The sequence below is a fragment of the Monodon monoceros genome, unplaced genomic scaffold (genome assembly GCF_005190385.1).
Source record: "Monodon monoceros isolate NGI ecotype Baffin Bay Population unplaced genomic scaffold, NGI_Narwhal_1 Super_Scaffold_20, whole genome shotgun sequence".
NCBI lineage: Eukaryota > Metazoa > Chordata > Mammalia > Artiodactyla > Monodontidae > Monodon > Monodon monoceros.
The window spans coordinates 107,020,686-107,041,839 of record NW_021703777.1 but is presented as its reverse complement, the minus strand read 5'-3'; the positions used below and the strand labels follow the sequence as shown (position 1 = coordinate 107,041,839).

General features: G+C 36.3%; 1 protein-coding gene across 8 annotated transcripts in view; it reads right to left on the bottom strand.

Moving 5' to 3' along the window:
• The window catches only part of SEC24B (SEC24 homolog B, COPII coat complex component), a 94,943-nt gene that overhangs the window by 46,879 nt on the left and 26,910 nt on the right, over positions 1-21,154 (bottom strand). For 2 of the 8 annotated variants that reach the window (XM_029235376.1, XM_029235377.1), the window contains exons 3-4: positions 15,855-16,028; positions 6,820-6,924 (exon numbers count right to left, since the gene is read on the bottom strand). The exons of 1 other annotated variant lie outside the window; for it this stretch is intronic. In XM_029235376.1, coding sequence (XP_029091209.1) covers positions 6,820-6,924; positions 15,855-16,028 — 279 coding nt within the window. The remainder of the gene's footprint in view (positions 1-6,819; positions 6,925-15,854; positions 16,029-21,154) is intronic. 5 more of the 8 variants (XM_029235379.1, XM_029235380.1, XM_029235378.1 and 2 more) reach the window with 4 other exon arrangements.

Here is a 21,154-nt window from a genome sequence, read left to right as displayed (position 1 = left end):
AAAAGAGGGGGAGCTGAATCTGAGGAAGTAAGGAGTAAGGTCAAATGACTAGCTCAGAATCTGTGAAGTTGGGGGAAAAAAACCAGGATGCACTGAAGCCTTCTAAAAAAAACTTAAGCCATTCTCTCTCTATGGGTCAACAAAGTCTAATATAGTTACTTACTAGTATTGTTCAACTTGAAATTAACCAGGTAATTTGAGATTTCACTTCCTCATAACTTGTATAAAACAGGGAAAACTGTAAGTCAAATTCCATCTCTACCACTTACCAGTTGAGAGAAAACGGACCAGAATCCTAACATTTCTGAGCCATTCCTTATTTGTAAAAACAGATGTTATAACACCTACTCCACAGGCCTAATGTTAAGATTAAACAGCTATAACAGATATAAATTAAACAGGTACTAGCCAGAGACTCAGGAAATGTTCTTTTTTTTCTCTTCCCTCTTCCTATGCTAAAACAGTGCTACAAAAGAGGGGAAAAGAAAGACCAAGACAAGAACCTCCTGATGGATAAGGCTAATCGTTTGCTCTCAGACTTCAAACAAACTTTCCTTAACATTTATCACTGAGAACCAAGTTACTTGTGATTTGTAAAAACGGTTCTCTTCTTTCGGTAATACTCTCCCCCCCCCCCTCCAATCTTCCTTCTACCTTAGTCTAAGAACTCTTATTTCTCACTGGCTTATTCCAAAAGCTTCAAGCTCTAATCAATTTCTTCTGTAAATGCAAAATCAATTTGCATTTCCAAAATGCAAGTTTGGTTATGTTATTTTCTCATGTAAACTCCTTCAGTGACCTCTCACTACCTTCAAGATAAAATCCAAACTCCTTACTAGGAAACACAAGGTTCTTAAAGATCTTACCCAGCCATCCTACTCACCCTCACTCAATTCTTCTTGCCACTGCTCTCTGCAAACCATAGGTCCCAAACTCACTAAAGTTCCCCAAACATGCTACCTTCTCTCAAGCGTCTTGCTTTGTTTCAAAAAGTGTCTCTGCCTCTCCCCAGATCCCTCACTTGCCCAATTCCAAGTTCTTTCAGATTCAGTTTAGGTTCCCCTGCCCCCGCTCCAGGAGAATCCTCCCTGTCATCCCACCCTACATCCGGTTCCAAATTCTCCTATGTATTCCTATAAAACACTATGATTAACACAGGACTTACTATCATTTTGTTCTATATTCCAAATCAGACTGTGAGCTCCTTGGGTTTTTAAGCAAGCTCACAAATAGGGCATTATTAATCTGTTTATAAGTTGGTTGCTCAGAACTCAGAATACACTTTTTCAAAGAAATAATGAAATAACTGGTATTTATTATCCCAAGTTGTTTCATAAGCACTCTTAAAAAACCCATAATCCATATTATTGATTAAACACTATACATTTATGACAGGCTGGAAAAAATAAAGCATTTGCAAATGTTTAGTATTTCAGTTAATTAGTTTTAGGGCTAGCCTAGACATCCAATCACCACCCAATCACTATTTCTATTTGAAAGTGCCTTCTGAATTCTAACTCTGGACACTGGTACCAAATCTCCTTCTGCTGTAGCCCTAATACTCTGCCCTCTTCCACTGTACAGAGAGTTGGCGTTTCCAGCTACAGCAGTTATATATACATGATGTTTGCGAGCTAGAACAGGCATCATCTGCACACATATGAGCACATTTTGTTTTCAACGTATATGAATACTGAAAACCCTGAAACGAATACTGCTCTTAATGGCATGGATATCTTTTTATATCCTTCACAGACCTAGGACATGTATTCAATTTCTAAAATTTAAAAAGTATACTAAATATGTATTGAATTTAGTTGAAAGATATTTATTTGTTAAAATAATCACATAGTATATCAGTTAAAGAGAAAGATAGATTTGAACCCTTTTAGGGATTTTCTTTGGCTGGGGGTAGGGGAGTGGTGGAAGAAAAGGGAAGATGTTGATCAAAGAGTACAATCTTCCAGCTATACATGTTCTAGGGATCTGGGGATCTAATGTATAGCATAATGATTATAGTTAACAATACCATATTATATACTTGAATTAAGAAAAAAAAGAATTTTCTGTGGAAGTTAGAGATAAGGCCAATACTGTGCTGTTATCTACAGGAGTTGACTTAATTTGTTCTGTATCAAAATACAACATTACCTTTTAAAATATCCAAGCAAACCATAAACATATCATTATCTTTGACATAGTACCTGGCACTGAATAATTACTATTAGCCTGTGTGAAAGTCAAATAAAAATTGACTAGCACCTTAAAATTCATTATGAAAAAATCAGAAGTTTTTTCCTAACGTCATTTACAAAATATAGAATCAAGCTGTCACATTACTAGAGCCATGGGAGAGAGCTTCCTGTTGTCCTCTGGCCTCTTCCTAACCTGAAAACTCCCGAGAGGAAAGGCACTGGGAGTATGGACAGCAGGTGACAGAACATTAGCTGACAGTGTCTCCCAGGGACTAGGGCTGATATTGATTTCTGATTTTTTACTCTCCCCTTTCACTTTATTTCACTGCTTACTCCCTTTCACTCCCATTTTCAAGTTAGTATTCCTTACTAGTATAGGTATGACAGTACTTGTCTTCAGTACTGAATCTAAAACTAATAAAAGGTCCACTCTAGCACTAACAACTGAAGGAGTGAATACCTGTGACTGAATAAACTTAGTGAGGAATTTAAGATATAACCATTATGGGAACCTGATAGCTTGCTATCTGCTCAAGTTTTCTTTAAGTTTATTCTCCAACAATTCTGAACTTTTAGAAGCTGCCAACAAAACATAAGACTGTCTCTAGTACAAAATCCTATTTTAGTTTCCAAGTGTGCATTTAATGAGGAAACCTTAAAAAGGAAGCCTATTTGTAGCATGTAATTTAAAAAAATATAATTAGATGGTTTAATGTAAAATCAGAACTGAAATCAAATTTTCTTTTAAAACTGAAAGTTTTAAATAAATATCCGTGTACTTGACTCCTAGATAGACCCGCTGTCAAGGAAACCCTAAGCTTTAATAAATAAAAAGCTAAAATAAGAGGATAGTTACTTTAAATATAACTATAAAGAAGATTATCACTGATTTCCAAACCTGCTTGCTAGTTGATATTTCATTACTGCTTAATAAATTTTTCCAAAATTGGAGAATAATCCACATAAACTAAATACATAAAAATCTCATGATTATAGGGAATGAATACCACTGAAATGCTTAAAAAATAGAGCATTCCAAAATCTCTACTTGACAGATACACTTATATGTAATCTCCGTACCAATTTGAGGCATTCTTTTACCTTTTTACATATGAAAAAAATACTGTAACTGGGCAGGATTTAAAAAATAAAATAAAATTCATTTTAAAGCTAGATTTTCTTTCCATTTTTTCTTTCCCCTCACTTAGAATGTCCCTTTAATTTGCAATCAACAAAACTAGGACTTTTTTTTTTTTTTTTTTTAACAAACGATGAAGAAATAACACCAGGATCCTAGTAAAAATGTCCATAGTCCAGTCATTATTTTGCTGCATGATAAAAAAGGCAAAGGAGGAAGACAACACGTAAGAAATGCCATGGTGACCACTGCCATGTGCCCTTTAGTTCCCACCTATTCCAGGGCTTTGTGTTCTCACTAGGAAATAAAGACTATCCTCTTCACACCTCTCTGCAGACAGACCTCGGTTTGAATCTCCACTCTGCTACTTAGGAGTTGTGTGACCAGAGACAAATGTTACTGTACATGTTCAGATCGTAGTCAACTCATCTGAAAAATGGAGCCAATTATCTCTGCCTTGCAGGATTGTTGAGAAGAAAAAATTGAGATAAAAACATGTTCTCAATGTTAGTAATGACACCTAATTTTTTTTTTTTTTTTTTTTTTGTGGTACGCGGGCCTCTCACTGTTGTGGTCTCTCCCGTTGCGGAGCACAGGCTCCGGACGCGCAGGCTCAGTGGCCATGGCTCACGGGCCCAGCCGCTCCACGGCATGTGGGATCTTCCCGGACCGGGGCACGAACCCGTGTCCCCCGCATTGGCAGGCGGACTCTCAACCACCGCGCCACCAGGGAAGCCCACACCTAATTTTTTTTTTTTGAGAGATTTTACCATTTGCCAGACACTGTTCTAAGCTCTTTACGAAGAATACCTTCAATCCTCAAAACGACCATATGTAATTGTTACTGTTATTATTCCTCATTTACAGATGAGTAAATTGAGACTCAATGAGTTTAAGAAACTTGTCTAAGGTCACAAAGCTAATAAGTGACAAAGTCAGGATTTGAATTTAGAAGAAATGACACAAAACCCCACAGCTTTTAGCTCTTTAGTGCTGCATCTGGCACACAGTAAGTATTCAAAAATGTTAGGTATTATTAAAATCTAAATGCTGTGAGTTAAGAATTTAGGGATTTTTAATCTATAATATATTCCAGAAAAAAGTAGTAAAATAAGGTGATAGGAGAAAAGCCATTAATGCTAAATCTTTTTGATTTTCCAATTTTTTTTTCTGTCTAAGGAAAAGGGGTTTTTAACCACTGCACCTAATTGTAAGCAGAACAAAAACGGGAGTAATTTAGGCTGACAAATAACATTATGCAAAAAAACACATTTTTGAAATGTGTAAAATAAGGATCATGAGATTAAAAAGTGAGACATATGTAGGATCTGAATAATATACACATTAAATAATAATAATAATTCAGGACCTGGGAGCAATGACCCATCATTAGCAATGACCACACATTACAATCACATCTTGGTTTCTAAAACACCCTTCTCTACTATATGCACCAGCACTAAAGGAAATGGTTTGTCCCAGGCTTGCAGCAGCCCAAATACAAGATGAGCTAGGAACATCTTATCGAGGACTTAAGGTACTTAAAATAAGTGCTTAAAGATTCATGGGAACATTTAAAAAAGACAGTTTGAAGGAGCTGCTACTGGCCAGGACAAGTTGCTATCAAAATAACTAATGACAGTAATGGATTATTACCCACTGAATAAAATAAGAATCCATGAGTCAATATGAACCCAAAGCAATCAACAAGGGAGAAGAGAAAGCTCTTCTTCACAATGAAACCTCAACTCATAAATATAGAAGGAATGTTGGAACTAGAAAATCACCAATGAATGTTAAAACTAGTGAGTGATGGTTTAAAAAAAATAACAGGAAATTTACGTAGTATCATAGAATTTCCCCACAAATCACTTATTAATTTCAATGGAAAAAAGAAGTACCTTTACAGTTGAGAAACCTGGCAGACACCATCTTAATCAAGTGATCAAAGTTAACATCATCAGTATGGGGGTAAATCAACAACATGTGCCTCGGACACAATGTACTGAGAATACAACATTACTTCAGTGGTAATCTTGCCAAAAAATGCATGATTTGAATCTAATCACAAGTACACACCAGATAACCCCAAACTGAGGGACATTCTACAAAATAACTGGCCTCTATTACTGGCCTCTATTATTCAAAAATGTCAAAGTCAAGAAAGAGAAAGAAAGGTTAAGGAACTGTTCTAGGTTGAAGGAATCTAAACAAAAATGACCACTAAATTCAGTGCATGACCCTGGGCCATGGAAACAGCTATAAGAGATCTTACTGAGACAACTGTTGAGATTTGACTATGGACTGTGTAACAGATATTATTGTTAACAGTGCTCAGTTTCTTGACAACTGTATTGTGTTTATGTTATGTAAGGCACTGTCCTTACAGTCAGGAAATACATACTGGAGTATTTAGAGGTAAAGGTTCATGATATCTCCACCTTCAAATGACGTAGGAAAAAATGTGTATAGAGAGAAGCAAATGCGGCAAAAATGGTAAAGTGTATACGGTAGTTTCTTTCACTCTTCTATAAGATTGAAATTATATAAAATAAAAAATTGCCCCAAATTCAGAAAGATAAATGGGTATGTAGATTTTTAAGGTAAGAAAAATTACTCTCCATCTGGAACCCTCTATTTTCAACCCACCACCTCAAATCATGCATAAGGATCTGAATATTTAAAAAACGCAAAGGAAGTGGAAACTTTTAGTTAAGCGGATTGTTTACAGAGCAAATCCTTCCACTCAATTATAAAGATAACAGAAAGAGAATCATGGTCATGTATAATAACCTGAAAGATCATCACTTATTGGTTCCGTCAAACGATTAGAATTAATGGACAAATTGAGTAGCTTAATACTCAACAGTTATACTTATCAAAGGCAGAAAAAGATATTAAACAGCCTGCAACACATAATCGCATGCACAGTTTCTTCACCTAGCATGATGTGAACTACTACTTCATGAAGCAGGAAGATAAGTAAAAATTTGGGGTCTTCTAAATAGATGACAGAAAAGGCCACAAGGACTTCAGAGGAACAATGTCCTATTTCTCTTTCACTTTTATGAAGTCCACATGATTCATTTTGATTAGACTAAAGTAGCATGCAAAGCAGAAAATAAAACATTCCTAAAAGGAGTCCTAAAAGGGTGCTACAGCAATCATCAGCCAAAAGCTTCAGTCAGGACTCATTCTTTTGCATGTGGCACGAGAGAAAATGCGCTTCGGAAAGAAGAAAGCACTCTATCTTCGTGAAAAATGCATTGTTACTTACAAAACGGTAGAGGGGTCCAAAGGAGAAAACACAAAACAAATAAACATGCAAAACACCTCATTTCGAGTGACCCCAACCTTCTGTAACTGAAACCAAGCTACTGAGCTAAATCTGCAAAGACACATTTTTTAAGGACCAGTAAGACTGTGGACATAAAAAGAAAACTCGAGCAGGGAAAGGTCAAGAACTGGTGTAAAGCTAAAGCAGACCTGCTTCCTCATCCTCCTCCTCCTCTTCCTCATCATCGGAAGTGGATGACAAGGGAGTTGGTGCGGAGCTAGCTTGATTATTAACATATTCACCATACTGCATGCCTGTAAAGTGGAAAGCACAAACACAAGAGTCAAACCAACAGGAGAGATGAGAAATAAAATTCTGACATTGCATTAAAAGTGAGAAAGAACTCTGACATTCCGAAGAACATCCCAGCATGCATATTAATATCAGCTAACTTATTATCAAAACTGAAACAAACCGTTAGAAAATCTCTGCGAAGCAGTTTAGTAAAAGCAGCTTTAATATGAACTAATTGGTCTAAGTGTAAAAAAATAAAAAGCACCATGTCTGACACTGTTAATATTTAGAAAACTGCACTGATACTCTCTGAACATTTTACTGAGCTCTGTACATGTTTACCTTCTTTGACCTTGGGGCCCTTGTGGTATACTTCCTTTGGGACTGTGTATTCTTGGTGAGCAGTGATCATTTCTACTGAAATGAATTTATACAGCACACAACACACGTACAGATACTTGGTACCTTCCTTCTGCTAATGCCACCCTGCTGGTAACTCAGTTCTCATAACGGAAAAACAATGACAGTTAAAGAAAAGAACTGTATTGAGCATAGTTCTCTGCTCAGAGTAGACGCTCAAAAAAAAAAAAAGGCTTATTACCTGTGGCCCTACAAGTGAGACAATTACAGAAAAGTAAATTTTCTGAGATGGCCAATCATCTCACCATCAGACTAATGTCTACATGCGAGTCTGAAGTAGGTGAATGAGACTAGTCCTCAGTGTGAGATACAACAAGAGAAAGCAGAGTCTGTGGAAAAGGCCCAACAACTGGTAACTGTATAGTACTTTCCTTTAAAAAAAAAAAAGTTGATTGCATATTTTTATTATTTGATTAATCTAGCAAAATCAAGACAAAAAAACATCCACAAAATTTCTAAGGGGGAAAATTTTTAAAACTTAATCAAAATGCAAACGCTTCATAAATAAAAATAAACATCCTTACAAAGAAAAATCTTATAGCTCAATTTGAAAAAACAGTAACATAGTGTGGATTTTCAAGAACATTTCACAATACTGGAAGCACAATGAAGCCCTGCCTCACCGAAAAAATCATGTGGTAGACCTCTGATGCTCTCTTCATTGTTTTTTTCAGATGAACTTTTTTTTTTTTTTTTTTTTGCGGTACGCAGGCCTCTCACTGCTGTGGCCTCTCCCGCTGCGGAGCACAGGCTCCGGACGCGCAGGCTCAGCGGCCATGGCTCACGGGCCCAGCTGCTCCGCGGCATGTGGGATCCTCCTGGACCGGGGCACGAACCCGTGTCCCCTGCATCGGCAGGCGGACTCTTAACCACTGCGCCACCAGGGAAGCCCCAGATGACCTTTTAAATTAGCATGGAGAAACATAACTCATGCCTATAGTAAGAAAAAAGCTATTAAAGAGTAAAATCTGAACTTAGAAGAGAGCAAAGGTTAAACTGTATATGAATGAAGCTTTGATCCTCATGACTAAAGAAGTCACGGAAAAATCTGCTAGCTTTGCTGAAACATTTTTAAATACAGATAAAATGGCAGTTATCACAAATTCATCTGAGAAAGTAAAAATCAATGTAAAATAAGTTCAGGCAACACAAAAAATAAGCTTGGTACCTTGAAAGACCAAATTCAGAGTGGCATGTTCCTCTAATAAAGGCCTGGTTAAAATGAAAACTTGACTATTATTAGACCTTAGGTTAAATATGTTAAGAAGTTTATAACAGACATAAGTTAACAGTAAAAAAGATCTTATAGAAAAGAAATTCTTCAATTTAAGAACTTCTTTAAAAACGAAGTACTTTCCCAAAATGCCAATTAGCATTGCACTTTAAAAAGTACACATGTATGTATGTATATAATAAGCAGAAATAAGAGAAAGAAGAAAAAAAAGAAATTACATTTACTGTGCTAAGCTAAGAGAGGCCAAAAAACAGGAAGAAAATCCATTCTTTTCATGAGTGAATCATTCTGTAGACTGCTGACTCTAACTAATCAAAGAAGCCAAAGCATAGGGCAAACCTATAGGTATTATAAGACAAATATTTTCCTCTCTTTTTCCAGATTTACTGAATAAAAACAGATATCACATATTATTGGGAAAATATCCAATGCTTAATTGGAAGCAAATGAGATGGCTATCCAATGATTAAAGAAAAATTTATAGAGCAACTACTTAATGCACTGGAACAAACCTATAAATAAGAACAGAGTAATATTATTTATTACAATATCATTTTAGATTATACAGTGGTTGCCAACTTACTGTATTAACAGAATGTCACACAACATACTTAATTTTACTGTCCTACAAAAAAGATGCAATCCTTTTTGAGAAGTGCCGGAGATGAAAGTATCAAGATTTAAGCTCTTCCCAGCTGCAACTCAATATTTAAGGCTCAGAATTTAGCCCTCCTTTGCTCGTTTAAGTAAACTTTGTTAAAAGCTTGGGAATACTAACAGCAGAAGGATATGATATTTTAGTTAATCCACAGAAAAATGGTAAGAGCTCCAGAATAACAATCAATTCACATTTAAATGCCCTGCTCTAGGTTGTATACAGCATACTGTCGAAATGTCCTGGGGTACCTCCCACCCCAGCCATCACCACCAAACAAGGAAGGAATGCCACACCCTCAATTCATTCTGTCTTAAGCAGAGCTTCCAAGGTATGGATCTAGAAAACCAAGAGGCGGGACGCTATTTCACAGACTGAATGACATGATGAAGAGCCTGTTACTGACAGGGCCCTAATATTTTTAAAAAGACATTCTGTTTAAACTACCTATCATTAAAGTACCTTCAGGCCAAATTCTCCAGGAGAGTTGGAGTTGCTTAATAAAAGGCATCTTTACTGTTCCCTAGATAGTTACACTGGGAATAAATAAAACTAGTCTTAAGAGAAAACAAATCCCTTGTGGAGGTTAGCTTTTTTAAATTCAAGAGTTCAGACTTTTGAGAAACTGTTACCTTTCCTAATCTGGTCTTCTAACTAGGTACACACACTAGAAGACTTTGCAAGGGTTCCCACGAAAGAAGGCTTTTAAGGGAATCACCCTCCACAGTACTCTTTCCTACATCTTATCCACCTAAGAAAGTACCTGTGTTAAGAACAGACTTTTTCTCACTTTACAAAGGAAACACATTACCTTAACTTATCCTAAATCTTACTAGGAAAGCTTCCTCCTTCTTTAAATGATTGATCAAGGCACCCTAAATCTACAGACTATCTTTTACCTTGCCATACATGCTGCAGTTAAAAATGAAACATATTAGAAATAGGGTTGGCTTTATTAATTCAGAAATAGTGAAAAGTAGGGTGGCGGCAGTAATGATAAATTTATTTAATGATTCTGCATGTGTGAAGGCCCCAATCACTACTGCCAAAGAATCCATTGCTTTTGAAAGAGTCACATGAGACAAAGCAAAAACAGTAAGAAATACTGAACAGACAAGCAGCAGGACATTATGGATAAAGATGGGGTCTCTGGGATCAATTCCAGGTAATACTACTTACTAGCTGTGTGTCCTTGGTCAAAATTACTAACCTCTCTGTTCTTCATCTATATCATCTGTAAGGTGGGGTAATAACTACCTCAAACAGCTGCTGGGAGGATTAAATGAATTAATATATTTTAAATCTTATTAGAATGGTGCCTGAAATATAGTAAATACTGTACAAGTATTCACTACTATTACTTTTTGTTGTTGTTGTTGCGGTACGCAGGCCTCTCACTGTTGTGGCCTCTCCCGTTGCAGAGCACAGGCTCCAGACGTGCAGGCTCAGCAGCAATGGCTCATGGGGCCCAGCCGCTCCGCAGCATGTGGGATCTTCCCGGACCGGGGCACGAACCGGCATCCCCTGCATCAGCAGGCGGACTCTCAACCACTGCGCCACCAGGGAAGCCCACTACTATTACTATTGAACTTTAAAAACATATTTTTGTATATATTTGATTAAAAACAATTATTTTCAACTATTCTTAATACTTATCCCTAGGACAAGTCATTAGTTAGAAAAAGAACCTTCTACCAACCTGAATAATATTCTTAGTAATGCTAGTTCTTTTAAAAATAAGTAGAACATTTTCTAGGACTATCAGTCTTTTTCAAGAGACACTGGATAAAACTCAGAGGTAAAAATTCTACATGTTTTATTCAGAAGCTATGAGATGTTCAATAAAGTACTTTACAACCTATTTTATCATAAAATATTTATAATGGTTATAATCATTTCATATCCCCTTATACTTTATATAGTACTTAATGCTTTCTACCTCCTTTTAACCAAAACAAAACAAAACAAAAATTTACTAGCAGGTAAACCTATTAGTACTTAGTAGTATATATATATATATATATATATGTATATATATATATATATATATATATATATAAAATAAAATACATGGGAACATTTTTATAATGATGTATGATGAAATTAAGAGTTATTTCTAATTTTTATGCTTGATTCCTATTTAAATACTAAAAAAAGCCAAATAACAGTTTGATACACACTATGCATATATTTACCACAGGAATACAATGCTTTTTAATATAATCCTTGCTTCACAAATAGCCTAATATTAGGTACATATTACAATGCTTTATTTCAAATTTGGCAATGAGAAACAGCATATTGACTCACTGCCTAGTTTTTATAACCTATACTATAAAAAAGAATAATCTTTGACATTTAAATTTGATTGCTCTTAGTAATTTGGCTTAGGAGATGTAGGATGCAATTTATTTCTCAGCGGAGTTTATGATACCCCTTGAAACTTTAGGAACACATTTCTTTGAATTAAAAAATTAAATCAGGCTTTCTGACAAAGATTAAAATTTGTGTCACTGGTTTGAAAATGAGGACTGCCTTTGCCAATTAGGTTATATGGAGATGCCATCCGTGAGATAAATGACTTACATCACAGCTTGAAGTTTTTGATAAAAATACATTAAAGTATGTGATATTATACTGGCAATGATATAATAAAATTCATAATATTTTGAATAATTGCTAACTCAGTAAAACAAACACTGGGTTTGGAAGCAGAAGATCTGCACTGGGTCTTGGTATCCCTTTTGGGAACTTCTATGTCTTTGGGCAAAACACCTAACCTCTCCAAACCTCAGTTTCCTCATCTATAAAATAAAGGTGTAATATGATATGTCTGCTTCACATGATGATCAAGTGAGATAATAAAACTTAAAGGTATTTTAAAATTGTAAACTGCTACATGAAATAATAATGCTACCAACTATCTACAATCTGGAAAATAAAATTCAACCAACAACAATAAAAATTTCTCACATGTAACTCAGAAGGTTAAAAAACTTTATAGAACAATATTGCTTTAATAAAACCCTTCCAATACCATTCCTATCTACTTTACATGAACAAAGTTTCTCAGTAATTATATATATGCAAATAAAAACTATGAATGAAATTTTTCTAAAGTTTATTATTCTAATAATGAATCATGCAATTCAGGTACAGAAACCTATGGTGGGACGGAGGGAAAGCCATTTATCTCAATGAAAGATGTATTTCCAATAAAAACGTACTTTCCATTAAAAAAATACCAAAATTCACGACGTTTATGTTGTTTTGACCCACTAGATACTGACAATAATTATATTGATAGAATAATCCAGAAGAAAAAATGTTAATGTTTAGACACTTATGGTTATAGACAATATTTTAAAATTTCAATTATATATAATGTTGTTGTCGCAGAAAAGCATGACAAAAGAGTTTCTAGTTTAAGAATATATTATATTATTACTACATTCAAGGGAAACATTCAAGGGATGTTAAGAAGAAAAAGGAAAAATGTAAACTTTCTAAATGTTAAAGAAGGGCTAATTTCACTTTCTTTTTTTAATCTTTTGGCCTCACTGCACGGCATGTGGGATCTTAGTTCCCCGACCAGGGATCAAACCTGCAGCCTCTGCACTGGAAGCACAGAATCATAACCAGTGGACTGCCAGGGAAGTCCCTTCACTATCTTTTAAAGGATGACAGGCGTCATTCCAGTGGATACACAGAAAAACATAACATCTTTTTTTTAAAAGTCAACATACGCAGTATGTTGAAAATTATATAACTGCAAGTATTTAAACTTTTGGTGAAAAATTTTAGATGTCAATCTAAAAATGTTCAAGTAGTTACAATTTTTTCAAAAAATTTTTAGGAGATAGATATGCAAGCAAAAATTTGAAGCCTCTCCTGTAAAAACCAGTAAAAAATGCTGAGAGAATAGCTCAGAAAGGGTGTCTTTGAAGCTGGGAATGTCAACTGAAAAAAAAAGCACAACCTAAAAATTGAGAACTGTGTTATTTGGTGGACTTTCTGAGGAGTTCAAGCCCAGAAGACAGCCTCTCAGGCAGCTCTGAGGAATGGCTCCAAAGAGGTAAGGGAGGAGCCGGGACATACAGAGGTTTTGCAACAAAGACCAGGGAGTCGGAACATCAAAAGATGACCATTAATTAAAGAAAACCAGGTATCTCAAGTCAGTGAACTTAGCACTCTTCTGTGTATGGGAAGATGCAAGAGCCTGGGCTCACTCAAATGGGCTCACTGAAATGATTCCTTTCATAGGTACCATAGCTCTCTAGGGCGGTGTCCTGTTCTTTCCTATCCTGAGTCCCCTCGGGTGCACTGCTGCGGGGTTGGCTGCAGTGGCTCAGGGCTCTGCAGTTTGTCTCCATCCTGAGTTCCCTCGGGGCTCACTGCTGGCGGCAGCTTTGTAGTGGCTTGGTGGCTCAACATTCTTTGCTTTATGGCAGGCAACACTCTTCATCCACAGGAGAAAAAGACTAACCTCTTTTAAGTATCAATACTTTCTAGTCTTATCAGACCCACAGCACACCCTACACAGCCGTACCCTGCACACAAGGGGCGTCAGTCCTGTAAACTACAGTTTGCACAACGTACATGGGGCCATAACTCATACGCATCTCTGTGTGTATCCAGATCTACCCAAAGGCAATGAGACCACTAAGTGACCAATCTCCTACTCCAGAAAACGGAACAATAAAAGCTGCAAATTCAAAGGTCTCCAGCATTATCTTTCCTGTTACTTATTCAAGGAGTTTACCTTAGGTAAATCAAGAGTTTAACAGCCAACAAAAACAATAATTCAGCCTCATTTATAGAAAGAGCACAAAATAGAAAGGTTTGAGTTGAAAATCTTTCACTCTGGTGGCTTCCCCTGCGGTCCAGTGGTTAAGATGCTGTGCTTCCACTGCAGGGGGCACGTGTTCAATCCCTGGTCGGGGAACTAAGATCCCACATGCTGTGTGGTGTGGCCAAAAGAAGAAAGAAAAATCTTTTACTCTGCTATTTACTAATTTATAATCTTGGGCAAGTTACCTAATCTTTGTGAATGTCACTTTTCTCACCTGTAAAACCAAGATAATGTCTACCTAGTAGAATTGGTAAGGGGATTAAATGAGATAATAAATAGGAAGTATCTGGCACATTGTAACTGCTCGATAAACGATAGTTCCTTCTCTTTTCAAATCTATCTTATTAGTAAGAAAAAGGAAACATAATAATCATAATTATTTAGTGGGAAAGTGGTTTACAAAATGATATAGTAAGATGATAGGATGGTATTTAAACTAAAATGGTCAAAAGAAAAATATAATAGGAAAAAATAAATTAGCGGGCACAATGTAAAGGGCCAAAACAAGCAGTATATATATCTTAACATCTAGAAGGTAATCATCAATGTAGAGGAAAGACATCACTCATTTAGTTAGGGCTCCTATGTACCCCTAAGTTTCTTCTACTCATGATAAGTACAACTTTCCTACCAGCCCCTCACTTTGAAAGTAAATGCTTATAATAACTAGATCCTATTCCTAATACACCCACTGGCTTGTTGGGAATCAGTGGACACTCTCTGGTGCTGCAGTTGGTTTTCCTAAAAAAAAAAAAAAACAAATAAAGAAATCTATAATGTATAATCTGATCAAAGGATAGAAAAGCCTCTGTTGACCACAGGAACACTCAGCAGATATAAGCAGTGAGATCAGCCTAAGGATTTATGTTGCTTTTTCCAAGTCTCAGAACATAAGAGAGTTCTTCATACTCAAGGTGAGGGGCCGTCACTACATAGTGAATATAGTCCCTAAAATATTACTAATGATTGTGCTGGAAATACAAACCACATTTTCCTAAAAACAGTTATCTCTCATCATATGAAAAATATAGTATATTAACCTGAAACATCAATAGATTTGGAATTTTAGCCAGACAGAGAACAATCAAGAATACAATCAAAAGAAAAGGCAATGTGGGGAAGTGGTCAAAACAACACATTTTAGTCACCTGTCACTTATTTAACACACGGAGAATATTAAACAAGCAAACAAATAAACCATATTGTTTGTCAATGATGCAAGAGTGTGGCTTACAATTTCATTTTCATCCTCTCATTCTCAAAATTGGGTCAAAAGTTACTTTCCATTAATAATAATGACAAGCAAAGAAATCATCAAATAGGATATGGAAATTCACAAAACAAGGAAACCTTGGGTGTTTCATCCCAAAAGAAACTATAATAACCTTTAAAAAATAGAAAATAAATGGCCCATAATGGAGGGATGGAGTAGTAAATTATAATACAATGACACAATGAATTAGCCATGACTATAAAGTTGTACAGAGATATATGAAGAACTGCATAATTTAATAAATGTAAAAGCAAAATGCAAAATGGTATGTAAACTATGATTGCAATGATATAAAATATATAACAGATTTAACAAAATTCTATAACATAATTATATAAAATCACAGAGACTGGAATATATTAAAAAATAGTGTTTGAATTGAGATTATAAATTACTTTTTCTCATATTTTCCATAAATTATGCTTAATCAGTTTGACTTTTTAAATTCAGCTATTTGAATTACTGTGTGCGTATATATATGTACAATATATACAGTATAACAAATTTTTCAAATACCTTTCTGCTGTAATAGCTCTGACGGCCGTGCAACTGAGGCCAAAGGCTCAACTGGGCGACTTGCAGCAGGAGGTGTTCTTGTTGACGAGGCTCCTGACAAAACAGCGGATATTACTGGGCTGGACTTGGGAGGCTGAACATTTTGCATTACAGAACAGGACAAAGTATCTGCAACTGAAGACAAGAAACTATTTCATCCACAGCAGTAAGCTTGAAATATATTAAAATACTAACAAAATACAGTTAATCTGAAGTTCTTGTAAGAAACTTCAGCAGCATCACATTTATCTACTATATCTATATCTAGAAAATAAGGGGTCCAAAGAAATTATTTTCAAAAAAACTAAAAACTTATTCACTAAATGTTTTTAGAAGTCTTTAATGGCAATTTTCCTAAAACATTTCACAAGCTTCCATAACTTCTTAAACAAAATGAACCCCAAACAGCTTTTCTTTACTAATGATCACTATTATTAATACTAATTATTGTAGTGTGCAATGGTACCTTAGATAGATAAGATGAACAGAGGTTATTTGCTTCTGCAGTAATGTGACTCATGAATTATACAGATGTTTCTATTAGCTCAGATCCCATTTTGTATTGTAAACTGCCACTTTTCATTTGCTGTTTCTAATCAGATCCCATATCTCACAGGTAACTAAGTAAGGGCTTGACAGTAACATTAGGTTGGACCTCTGGAATAAAGTACATGTGATTCATAGTTGGCCTTTTTGATAGCTCAAACTGCCTGACCTACAGGATCATCTTCAGCCAACCAAGAGATAACTGAAAAACCTATGATGACAACATAAGTGTCTACTGATGGATGAATGGACTTTAAAAATGTGGTGTATACATTTATATATACATGTAGGTATGTATGTGTATGCATATATCAATACATGCATGTGTGTATGTGTATATATACAGACATATATACAATGGATGAATGGATAAAGAAAATGTGGAAATAAAGAAAACACACACACACAATGGAATATCGTTCAGCCATAAAAAAGAAGGAAATCCTGCCACGTGACAATGTGAAGGGACTTTCAGGTTATTACGCTAATTGAGGAAAATCAGACGAAGACAAATAATGCATGGTGTAATTTATATATGGAATCTAAAAAAGCCGAACTCACAGAAATAGAAAGTTTTGGTTGCCAGAAGCAGGGAAGCGGGGGAAATAGGGAGATATTGGTCAAAGAGTACAAACTCTCAGTTATAAGATGAGTAGGTTCTGGAGCTCTAATGTATAGCACGGTGACTACAGTTAACAATACTGTTATCATATACTTGGAAGCTGTTCAGACAGTAGATATTAAATATTCTCACCACATACACAAAAATGGTAATTATGAGAGATGATGGATGTATTAACTAACCCTACTGTGGTCATCATTTTGCAATAAATATATATATCAAATCATCATGTTGCACATCTTAAACTTACACAATAGTATACATACACATATAGACATGTACGTATGTGTATATATGTATGACATGTTCATATATATATATGAACAAAGTTAGGTCTAAGACCGAAACAAATGCAAGAATATAGTGACAGAACAAAATGTGATACATTTCCCAATAGTGTACAAATGATATAAATATGAGAATGGAGAAAGAAGGTGGAAGGTAGTCTAAATACGTTAATTGCCACATCATTTTTAGGAAGGACAAACATCATTTGTGAGAGACTGAAAACACAGTCACAATATTTTGCAGTTCCCCTCATTGAGAAGTGGAATCTATTTTCCCACTCCCTGAATTGAGGCTAAACTTTCGACTAGCTTTAATCAACAGAATGTGGCAGAAGTAATGGTGTACAAGTCCAGGACCTCACGTCTCAAGAGGTACTACAGCTTATGCCTTTCTGCTCTTGAAATGCTGCCCTGAGACCATCACATAAGGCAACGGTCCCCAACCTTTTGGCACCAGGGACCGGTTTCGTGGAAGACAATTCTTCCAAGGCCTTGGGTGATGGGGGAATGGTTTAGGTGGTAATGCAAGCAATGGGGAGCGGTGGGGAGCCGCAGATGAAGCTTTGCTTGCTTGCCTGCCGCTCTCCTCCTGCTGTGTGGCCCGGTTCCTAACAGGCCGCGGACCAGTACCAGTATGCAGCCCGGGGGGTTGGGGACCCCTGACGTAAGGAAGCTAATCTAGTCACGTGGAGAAAAACCTAGGTGCCCCACTGAAGGGTGTGCACCAACTGCTAGACATATGAGTGAAGTCTACGATTCTCCAGCCCAGCCAACTCTCCAGCTAAATGAAGTCACATGAGTCCAAGAAAATGGGCAGAGGAACTGTCCAAACAACCCACAGAACTATGAAAAATAATAAATAATTTTTGTTTTAAACCAGCATTAGATAACTGGTGAAATCATTAAAAATGCTAAAGTAACAGAGCGATGAATATATTTAACAGTACAAAGTAAAAAATTAAGATATAATCACCTAAAATTGAGTGATAAAAATAAGGAGAGGGGTGTGGAAGACAGTAAATATATTAACTTTACCTTTGCTCATAATAAGAAACTAAAAGACACTGTCTAAAAATATGGAAGATATTTCTGCCTCTGTTAATGATGATCTAGGTAATTAGGATCAAACCTTCTACTAACGGTAACTTTAAAAACTATACTTAAAAAGATCTTCTTAAAATAATCAAAGATCTAACATGATATTAATGAATCTCTGGGTGAAAATCTGTAAGAAACTGAAAACTCAAGAGAAACAAGCCTAACACTCAGAGCTGCTTTCACCCTGTGGTTATCTGTTGAAAACCTGATCTGCTGTTTTCTGTAGCCTTGCAGAGCATGGGAAGCAAGACATCTCCTACAGCACACCCAAGATGGGGCACCTGATTCAGCACCCCATACCTCCACTTTTAGGATAGTATCTGAAGGGTTATAACCTCAGGCTAAGGATAAACCAGGAAGCTAAGCCTTACAAAAGCCAGCAGCTTTGATTCAGAACATCTGCACAGTCCAGCACATCTAGACACTTGGACTTGGATGGATGTGATCACAGGCTGGTAGTACCTGGAGGAAACTGGCAGAAGGAAATATAAATCCTCTCTGGAGAACAATTCCATCACCCTAGGCCTTAAATTATTCCCACAAGTAATTTTTCAAAAACAATTCCAAGCACAAAGTCTAAGATAAGTAGTTCAGGTTTGAACACGGCCCTCTGTGTTCTCCAGTCTCCAGCCTGATACACGGCATCACCCTCCTTACAGTCCTTCAATAGTCTGCCAGTGGTTGAGGGTGAAGACAAAACATCTTACCCTGAACACTTCTTAACATGGTCAACGAGGCCCTCAATGATCCTGAGTTCCCAGCCTCCTCCTGGCCCATGGTTGGTTCTCCTCTAGCTTCACTGGTCTTTCAGTCCTTTGAACTTGCCATGCTCTCTCCCATTAAAGGGGAATACACTTGCTCCCCCTTAGATGTAATAAATTTTTTTCTTTAATAAAATAATTGATACAAATAAAAGGTGATACGTATATGTGTATGTATTTATAAAATCATAATAAAGAAACACCCATGAACTCAGCATCCAACTGTGAAAATAAAACATTTCCAATACTGTTGAAGCTCTTGGTGTACTCCTCACGGAAGGTATTCCCCTGCCTCCCTTCTGAACTGTGTTCCTTATTCTCTTGCTTTTGTTATTAGTTTACCACACAAATAAGTATGCCTAAACATTATTTTTGCTTGTTTTTTTAACTTTATAACAATAGCATACTGCATATATTCTTCCATGAATCCTGTTACATTTCTGGGATTCATTTGTGTTAATGAGTATAGCTCTATTTCATCATTTTCACTGCTCGTCAGTAGCCCACTGGAAGGATATACTGATATCCATTCTATCATAAATGGACTTTTGGGTTCTAATTTTATGTTTTCACATACAGTACTACAGGAATATTCATGAACATGTCCCTGGTACACATGTGCTAGTTTCTGTGGGGGTGGAGCTTCTCAATGTGTGTGCCACAGCTCAAAAGTGTGTATGTAGCTGTACAGCAAGGGACGAGGATCCCCTCAGCCCTGGGGGGCCTGTGGGAAGTGAGTTCCTTGGCCTGGGGAACAGACTAGACCCTTTAGCTCAGAATCCCCCCCCGCAAAACGTTATTTTCTACAAGTACTACACATTTAAAACAGGAAGTGGTGCTGTAGGGCCCTCTTATTCAAAGTGTACTCTATGGGCTAGCAACACTTTATACAGAAACTTGATAAAATCCTTAGGCCAGGCACTACTAGACCTGGTGAATCAGAACCTCCATTTTAACAAGGCCCCAGGTGATTCATACTCACAAAGTATGAGAAGGACTTCTCTAGAGTACACAGAAGTGGGATAGCTGTGTTTCAGGGTGTGGTTACCTTCAATCCCACTAATGCCAAATTTCCCTAAAATGTGGAACCAATAGGTCCTTCTACTAACACTGTCTAAGATTTTCCTGTTATTCCACATCCTTGCCATGCCTTGGTATAGTCGGTCTTTCAAAGTTTTACCATCCTGCCGCTAGGTATAAGTAGATATCCCATTCTAGTTTTAAGTTGCTTTTCCCTGATTATTAATGAGACTGAGTATGTTTTCGTTTCATCTGTGAAATGCCTGTTCATGTATTTTTTTCTTGGGTTGCTGGTCTTTTCCTTATTGATCTTATGTGTTATTTGTATAATCTGGATAAAATACTACAAAATTTTTTTTTCTCCCGTTTCATGGCTTGTCTTTTTGTTCTCTTTATGTTGCCTTTCAATGAAAAAAAGTTCTTAATTAGATGATAGTAAACCTTATCATGCTTATTCTTTATGGCTAGCTAGCACTGTGGGCGGTGTCCTTAAGAAATCTTTCCCAACTCCAAGGTTCTTCCGTATTTTCCTCAAAAGTTTTAAAGTTTTGCCTTTTTGCATTTAAATATTTATTTCATCTGTAATTTATTTTATACATGGAGAATTCATTCTTCAGAATTCTCCATGTATAAATGGAGAATTCATTCTTCAGATTGCAGCTCACATATCAGAGATCAGGGAAAACTTCCTGAGTACGCTATACCTAGAGTACTCTCACCAAGCACTATACATCTCTGCTTCATGATACTTAAATAATAGTAGCAATTTTACAATTATTTGTGTTTATTTGTGTTTATTTGGATAATGTTTGCCTCCCCAAGAAGATTACAAACTTCATGAAGATAAGGATCAAGTCTTTTTACTTGCTATTTTATCTCCCTGCACTAAAATAAACACCTGTCACATAGCTGGCTTTCAAGTATTTG